This window comes from Bidens hawaiensis, unplaced genomic scaffold (genome assembly GCF_021521415.1).
Source record: "Bidens hawaiensis isolate Kalapana, Puna unplaced genomic scaffold, B.hawaiensis_p1.1 tig00013755_1, whole genome shotgun sequence".
Lineage (NCBI taxonomy): Eukaryota > Viridiplantae > Streptophyta > Magnoliopsida > Asterales > Asteraceae > Bidens > Bidens hawaiensis.
This window is the reverse complement of record NW_027492173.1, coordinates 250,275-258,457: the sequence shown is the minus strand read 5'-3', so window position 1 is coordinate 258,457 and position 8,183 is coordinate 250,275. Positions and strand designations below refer to the sequence as shown.

Here is an 8,183-nt window from a genome sequence, read left to right as displayed (position 1 = left end):
TCATCCCATCTCTTCACCGTCTTGTTCTTCCCTCCCTCCTCCGACGAGGCCTCGGCAACCCTAGTACCCTTGCCGGTTTTCTTTAAAGTAGATATAACCACAGATTTTACACGGCTTTTACTAGGGGAAATTGTGGTGTCTGGGTTATCAGACATGCAATTGCGAATCGAACAATATGGTTACTTTAAGCACAGAATTCAGGGACAAAGACGAAAGCTCTTAATCGGAATGTAAATGATAGGCAAAAGGCTCTGAAAATGACAATGGAGATGAAGAAAAAAACGTTCAAAAGGTTTGGTTTTATAGGCCCAGGAGAGAGAGAGAGAAACAAGTAATAATCAGATCTACGCTCACGCGCCCCCACTCGCAGGCGTAGGTCAACATAAGCGCGACACGTGTTCCTGACACTGTATGAGGAGACGTGAAAAGCCACTGTAGCACCTCGAGCACACGAAAGGTCTGACACATAACATCTCCATCTCTGATGCATGTCAGCACCAACCAACCACGTGCATTGACGATTCGTTTTAACCAAAGGGATGGAATTTCGCGCAACGCGCGTACAAGAAAAGAAAAAGAAAAAACAAGCCCTATTAAAAAAGCAAACTATTAAGTCTAATATCTATCTTACCTCGCGCGCGCGAGACAAGACACACATTAGACTGGGGGGGGCTTGAAGGGGTATGCACCCGCCTTAACATCGAGCGGGGCAGGTCAACCCACAAGATATAGACAAGAGGCTTGAAATCAGGATGTCATGAAGACACAAAGCAAAAACCTATGCGCATGGCGCATATCACATATGCTCACTCATATCACATATGCTCACGCATCACATATGCTCACGCATATCACATCTACGCGTGGCGCATATCACATATGCTCACGCATATCACATATGCACACAACCTATGCGCAAGCGCATGAAACATCTGTGAGAATAAAGAGAAAACCTTGCGCATCCCCAGGATAGGCGCATAAAGGCCGCGCGTAAGCGACACATAACAAATGAGACAATAGTCTAATCCAAATCAGGATAAGGACAACCATGATTGTACTCATCAGACAACCTTCCAGAAGGTATCTTTTAAGGAATAAAGAATATGCTGATGTTGACAGCTGCCAATGAAGGGTGGACAACTCAGCAAAGCCCATGTGCCACCACGTGATGGCACATGGGTCAGGTGAAATACCTTGGTCAGAGAATAATCAATGAAAAAGCACCAGGTGTCCTAAGTACACGTGGCGCGAAGCAATAGGAGGAGGCCAAAAAGGCCCTAATTGGGTCTGAGCCCAATCATTGGAAACCCTAATACTATAAATACCACACCACCTCCACAGTTGAAGAGGCAAGAAAAATATATGCTAAGTCCTTTACTCATTTTTCATCATCTTCTCCTACAATATCTTATTCTCACACCGGAGGGTTACCCCAAAGAGGACCCCTCTGTCCCTTTCTGAGGGGTAAGCTTACGGTGCTGCTCGTTTTGTAGGTGGAAGAACTCGCGTCTCGGAAAACCATCGGTGATATAGCACACTCATACCCGAGGAACGTTGATCGTATACAAGTAAGTCGATCCACGCTTCTTCAGGTTATATGGGTCGGTTTTGGAATGCAGATTTCAAAGCACGAAACCAAACCATAGGTTATTTCGGTTATAGTTGGTTTGCTTTTATGTCGGTTATGGGTTGGTTATACGGGTCGGTTTTGCAACAACCAAAATTTTTCAAAAAAAAAAACTATGATCATTGAAGAGAATCTCGTGTTAAACTGGAAACCGAAAACCAAAAAAAAAAACAAAAAAGAAAACCGAAACCAAATTGTTTTCAAACACCCAAAAACCAAATATTTGGCTTTTGGTTTGATTTGAGCCCAAAAACAACCCGAGCAAACTGGTATTGCTATCTGCAGTCATATCTTTGTAATAATACATAAATGGCCATATTTGTAAAACTGTCAATTCCATGAAAAAACACAGGTGCTTTCATTTACCAACTTTGTTGACAGTAAACTTGTTGACTTTATCAAATGTCAACATCTTAAATAACAGTAAGAAGTTGAAAGATGTCTTTTGTGTCATCAATAAACCTATACACATACTAAACCAAAAAAAAAAAAAAAAAAACATATATTTCTATTGATGAGGTTGTGTCGTTTTAGACTGGGCCCGAGGAGGAACCGAAGGGCCTTGTTTTGGATCACCCGGTTGTGCCTTTTTTGATCGGTTGCATCTTCGGGTTTACGAGTCCAAGGAAACGAATGCTCGGGATCGTAACAGTAATCAAGAAATATTTCTTCACCCTCTTCAATTCGCTTTTTGGTTAATATGCCGGTACGATCTTCTCCTCCCACTTTTATTACCTGCACATAATCAGTTGGATTCTTTATCAGCTTATTATTTCACCACAAGGGTAAGCATGTAATTTTTGAATTTATGAAAGATAAATTGTTTTTTTTGGGGTATCAAAACATTTAAAAAAGTTTATCTGCTTAAAAAAAAAGGTTTAACAAGATAATCATTTTTTCGAGCTTATTTTCAAAAGTTCGAACTCGGCTCGTGAGTTGTTTTCCAAGCTCGGGCTCGGCTTGGCTCGTTTATATTTATTAATTAATTTATATGCGTTTTCTTTAATTATTATGTATTTTGAGAAAAACCTTAAATGAGCCTAAGCTCGGCTCGAGCTTGTGTAGTATGTTAAACGAGCCAAAGCTATTAATTTATTTACGTTTTTTTTTATTATTATGTATTTTGAGAAAAACCTTAAACGAGCCTAGGATCGGCTCAGGCTTGTGTAGTACCTTAAATGAGGCAACGCTCGGCCGTGGAGTGCGAAATTAATACATAGAAGTCCAAAAAAGTCCAAAAGAGGCAATAAAACTTATCATAAGGCCTGTTAAGGCTCGACGAACCTAAACGAGCTTTATTTGAGGCTCGACCCGAGCTCGAATCCCAGCTCGTTTCGACCTATTTACGAAGCGAGCTCGAGTAACTGATGGGCAGTTCGCCTCGTTTTCACCCCTAGTTTGAACAATCAGTCTCAAAAAGAAAGACGCACATACCCTTGCATAACAGTTGGGATTTGTCGAGTGATTAGCAAATTTTAGCTTGTTCCCTTGTCGATATGAATCGATGACAAACTGCATGCGTACATACAATTTGACTTGAGTTTCAAATGCTATTCGTATGCAATAACCGTGATTGTGAAAAATAGAAATAAAAAATAATGAATACGTGCCTTGTCATTCAAATTGCAAAGGTACGAGTTAGCACGGTCATATAACACGCCTCGCAGATCTGCTTCTTCATGTGAGATGAGTTCACCAGTATATTCGCCAAGAAACTCGTCTCTCTCAACGGCGTGCTTAAAAAACATAACCCCGTTAAATTTTTATTTAAGCCCATGAATTTAAAAGACACAAATAGAGTATTAGATTTGGGAGTACCCTCACAAATGTTCCCCATCCAGCAACATCAGATACACCCATCAGAATCTGAGAATCATAATAACATTTTGTACATAAGTTGTTTTAATACATTGATTGATATTAAAGAAGTGCTCTCACCCTTTGTTTCTTCCTTTGAAGAAACCTCATATTACCACATTGCCCTTCACCTTTGCTTTGTGGCTCACCTAGTGGCCCACCTCCACAGCTGCAGTGTAACAACAGTCAATAATATTTATCACATTCCAAACTATAAAGTAGCATGCATTGTACACATAGTGTTTGCATATTAATGTTGGATCATTTTTGTCGGTCCGAAAAACATTAAAACTAGAACATCAAACGGTCATGTTAAGGAGAAAGAACAATGACATGAAGAAAAGCAACGGTTTTGATATAATCGACTTTTAATGCTAAAAACAACATTTAGGTAAATAGGAATGTAATGAAAAGAAATCCTTGCAGGTTTCTACATCCCCGTGGTGCTAGTTAGCCTATGCCAAAATGCTTCAAACTGATCTAGCTGTTCACAAGTAACATGACAGTCGTCTCCTAAATTAATTTATCGTTGCATAGCCTGACTGTACCTTGTATGCAATTTGCACTGGTAACCAAACTGATACGAGAAGTGTTGTAAACTACTAGAGTCAACTCAATATTTTGAGCTCCACTTGATTTGACTAGATGCTTTCATAGTCAACATAACCTTATTTTCTTGAATGGCATAGTACTTATACTATACTCCCAAAACTCTAATATATATACCATCTCTGGCATGAGATAGGACACACGACATCCCACTAAGAGACAAGAACCTCTGTAACGTGAGCTAGCCCTACATTGGCATGGTCGACTTAAATCCAACTAGATGCAAAGGGCAAATATGTAAAATGGCTTAAGTTTTATACGATTCATGAGTTTTACGAGCTGTGTATCTCAACAATCAAGCTTGGCTTAAAAAATCCGCTCATTTCATTTATTTCGAGCTCAACTCAGTTTCCAACTTAAATTAAGTGGAATTGAAGTCTTTTACATTTCGACTTGACTCAAACGTATCTAGTTCAGATCCGGTTAAAAGATGGTCACCTTATGGAGCTAAGATCAGTCCAATCATGGCAAGGATTCGTTGCATTTAACAAATGCTTAACAAATTATGTTTGACATTTAGCACGTTTGATCCTAAAGTTCTTAAACCTTATTATTGTTAAATAACTAGATATTTATATCATGAAGTAATTATTTAGTCAATATGTAATAATACATTGTGTTTACAATTTGAAACTAAATTAAAATTCACTTACAAAAGTGTAAATATCATGCTCTAGAAACACCACTAGACCACTACCATCTCACAAGATGCTGGACACTCTGCATAACCTCTATTCATCGCATCAGTTTATGAGTCATACAATATACTGATATAGGCAGAGAAAATACATATATGGCGTTCTCTCTAATCATTATCGTACTCAGTTAACCATTCAATAGCAAAGCTATGGTAGAGTCTGAGGAGAGTATGATGTAGACAGTCTTACTACCTCTACCCCGTAAGAATAGAAAGACTGCTTTTGATAAGACCCCCGGCTCGATAATAATTTTGCATCAAGCCTTAGACACGAGGCCCATATCATTCTCTCTAAATAAGTCCATTATCTTTTTTACGTATAACCTACCCTAAGTTTCTACTGTCTGACACAAAACAATCCTTAAATATTGTAATTTGTAAGCTTAAGACTATAGCCTATAGGCCAAGGACTAAGCCTAAGCCTGACCCACTTACACCCTACTATTTTAGGGGTGAAAACGATTTGAACCGAGCTTGAGTAAGCTTGAGCTCGGCTCGTTTTGAATTAAGAGAGTTTAAGCTCGGTTCGTGAGTTAAAAATGGGATTGGCTTGGGCTCTACTCGTTTATTATTTATTAATTAATTTATATATGTTTTTAATTATTTTTATATATTTGAGAAAAACCTTAAACGTGCCTAAGCTCGGTTGAGCTTGTGTAGCAACTTAAACAAGCCAAAGCTCGGCTTGAGCTCGTGTAGTACCTTAAACGATCCAAGACTCGGCTCGAGCTCGATTGCGAAGTGTAAAATTTACACATATAAATCCGAATACACAAACTTTAAAGTACACAATGCTCGTCAAGGCCCGACGAGCCTAAACGACCATACAAGGCTCGAGCTCGATAACTAAACGAGCTTTATATGAGGTTCGAGTAACTCACGAGCGGCTGGACTCGTTTGCACCCCTACGCACTAACACTTGGAACGGACTAGTTTCGACATGTCCCTCGTACATGTTTTTTGAACTTAGGAGTGTAATCGAGTTAAGCCAACTTACAAACTACTCAAAAGTATTGGAATAGACTCGATTTGAGTCAAGTAATGCATAATCTCAAGGTACTCGAGTAGAGTTACAAGTTAATCTCTAACTTCTCAAGTATTTGAATACTCAGCACATACATTCACAAACGCTTGTAATTACACGTACTACATAACGAGTTTAGTAGAGTTTGAAACCATTGTTTCGGTTAACTCTTGATCGGTACACATAATCGAGTTTAGCCAAGGACATAGTCTACAATAACTTAATAATAATATTCTCCATGACTCGGTAAGTGAAAGACTAATAAACCAGTCAAGAAAACAATGTGACAATAAGCTCATAACGAATAAGCAAGCAAACAAATATATCATTATCAATGAATAAATGTCATATATATAGATGTAAGCTAACAAGAGGAAATGGCACCATTCAAATAATATGTAATCAAATAATCTCATATATTCTATAGAATATATACACTAAAAGAAAATAATAGATATATACTGATGATTACTGCCTTAATCACCTACCTCACTCAACAATTTCGACAGATATGGGGGTCACATTCACGACGGGCTTTAACACATGGGCACTGCTGGCTTCTGCATTGACCCTTAGCACAATAGCATCCCCTAAACCGATTCTTGCAACTTTTCGAGCACCTAACAATAAAATCATATAATGTAGAGTTAAGATTCCGTTGCATTTTATTATCAGCTGTAGCAACGAATAGGGTGTTAAAAATATTACACACCCACAATATTTTTCGCATCGGCTGGAGTTATTTAAGCAGAGGCAATCCTTTCCACATATTGAGTTGCATGGACATGGATTATGTTGTTTGTTTAACTTTGGCTGCTTTCCTTTACCATTTCTTCCACTTGATGATGCTAAAGTTTCTTGCTCCTAATTGACATAAAAGAATGAGTTGATTTTGGTAAAAAAAAAATAAATTGTATATGGGTAGCAGCGCAGCTTGTTGCTAATCTGCCTTCTGTTTCACTGTAATCACTACTTTTCAGTTTTATTAATAAAAAATTGGAACAACAATCCGACTTATGGTCACAATTAAAAAAAAATATGGGTTTATTTGGGTCACAATAAGTTAGTCACCGGGTCAATTCAAGGTTACTCAAATTAGTCAATGGCTCAAAACGGGTAACAATATAAAACATGTCAACTTAAAAAAGGTCCAAATGGGTTAGCGACATCCATGACCAATATTCTTGCTTACCAGAGTGATTACCGGTTGGTCATTGCCATAAAGTTTACAACCGAACTCCTACAAGTAAATAATTGTTTAATTAGAATACAATTAGTTAAATAATCTAATAACGGAGCAAGCATATATGCACAATTCAATTACCAAACAACGTCTGCAGAACGAAGCATCTATAGCATTCTGGTTAACTACTTCTTTATCTTTTTTCTTAAGCCTACCAAGTTCCTCCTGCATAAGAGATATAACTGAATATTAATAAAAAAATTCAATGTGAATTACATATAGTATAGTTATGGTAATAAGTATATTACTTGAATTTCAGAAGTAGTTCGACCAATGGCCCATGCCAGGGTTTGAATCACGCTCTCACTCGGTTCTTGATCTTGGCTAGCCATCCTGGAAAATTAATACAAGTTTGAAATTAAATATTTAGTAACTATAGATATCACCTAAAAACATTTTGCAAGATTTATAAATACATAATAGTATTAAATGTTACCTTATGATGCGTTTCTCAACCTCCGAAAATTCATGTTTTTCTTCACATGGAGCGCTATTTTGTTCCTCGTTATGATCAGGATAGACCATGGCCTCGCCCCCGATCTGGTCATAATATATCCGCCTTTTCCCTTTGACCGACTGACCCTCGGACATTTTCTGGTTTCTATACCATGTTAAAAAGTGTGTCATAAACTATACTTAACATGATGATACTTGTAGTATAATAAGATTGTGTAACTTAAACTTAAAGTCAAATGAAGACACACCTGGTGGTATGCACATAAGTTGTAAAGTGTGGTTGTTTGTGCATAACTGGAAGATAGGCGGTTACAGGTAAACCGTTTATTTCTTCGTTGTCAAGTGTTCTTTGATCTTTTGCAGGTATTATCTTCATGGGAGATCGCATCCTTAACAAAAGATTGTTTTCTGATTTTTTTTTTGTTTTCAGACATAAGATGCGCGGCTATACCACTTTCTACTGCTTTTTCGTTTTCCCCGATTTTTCCCTGGTAATTAACTAATGGTTAGTTTCACATTTACATGACATAAAGGTATACAAAGTAATCAGCACACTACACACCTGTAATCAATATTCAATAACAACATACAATGTCATATATTGTATATACATCAAAGTACTTTAAATTAAAAGATCAACTCACTCTAACATTAGCAAGTCTTTGTTCTT

At 37.6% G+C, this 8,183-nt stretch overlaps 1 protein-coding gene across 1 annotated transcript; it reads right to left on the bottom strand.

The window, feature by feature from the left end:
* Positions 1 to 2,040: 2,040 nt before the first annotated feature.
* LOC143544810 (uncharacterized) lies at positions 2,041 to 7,889 on the bottom strand. Its single transcript, XM_077036811.1, has 13 exons — positions 7,762 to 7,889; positions 7,494 to 7,658; positions 7,306 to 7,390; positions 7,139 to 7,222; positions 7,007 to 7,054; positions 6,642 to 6,678; positions 6,308 to 6,434; positions 3,566 to 3,653; positions 3,446 to 3,493; positions 3,238 to 3,363; positions 3,062 to 3,139; positions 2,204 to 2,362; positions 2,041 to 2,100 (listed from the first exon to the last, which is right to left on the bottom strand). Exons 1-13 carry the CDS (start codon positions 7,887 to 7,889, stop codon positions 2,041 to 2,043), a joined length of 1,233 nt encoding a protein of 410 aa, XP_076892926.1.
* Positions 7,890 to 8,183: the final 294 nt, after the last annotated feature.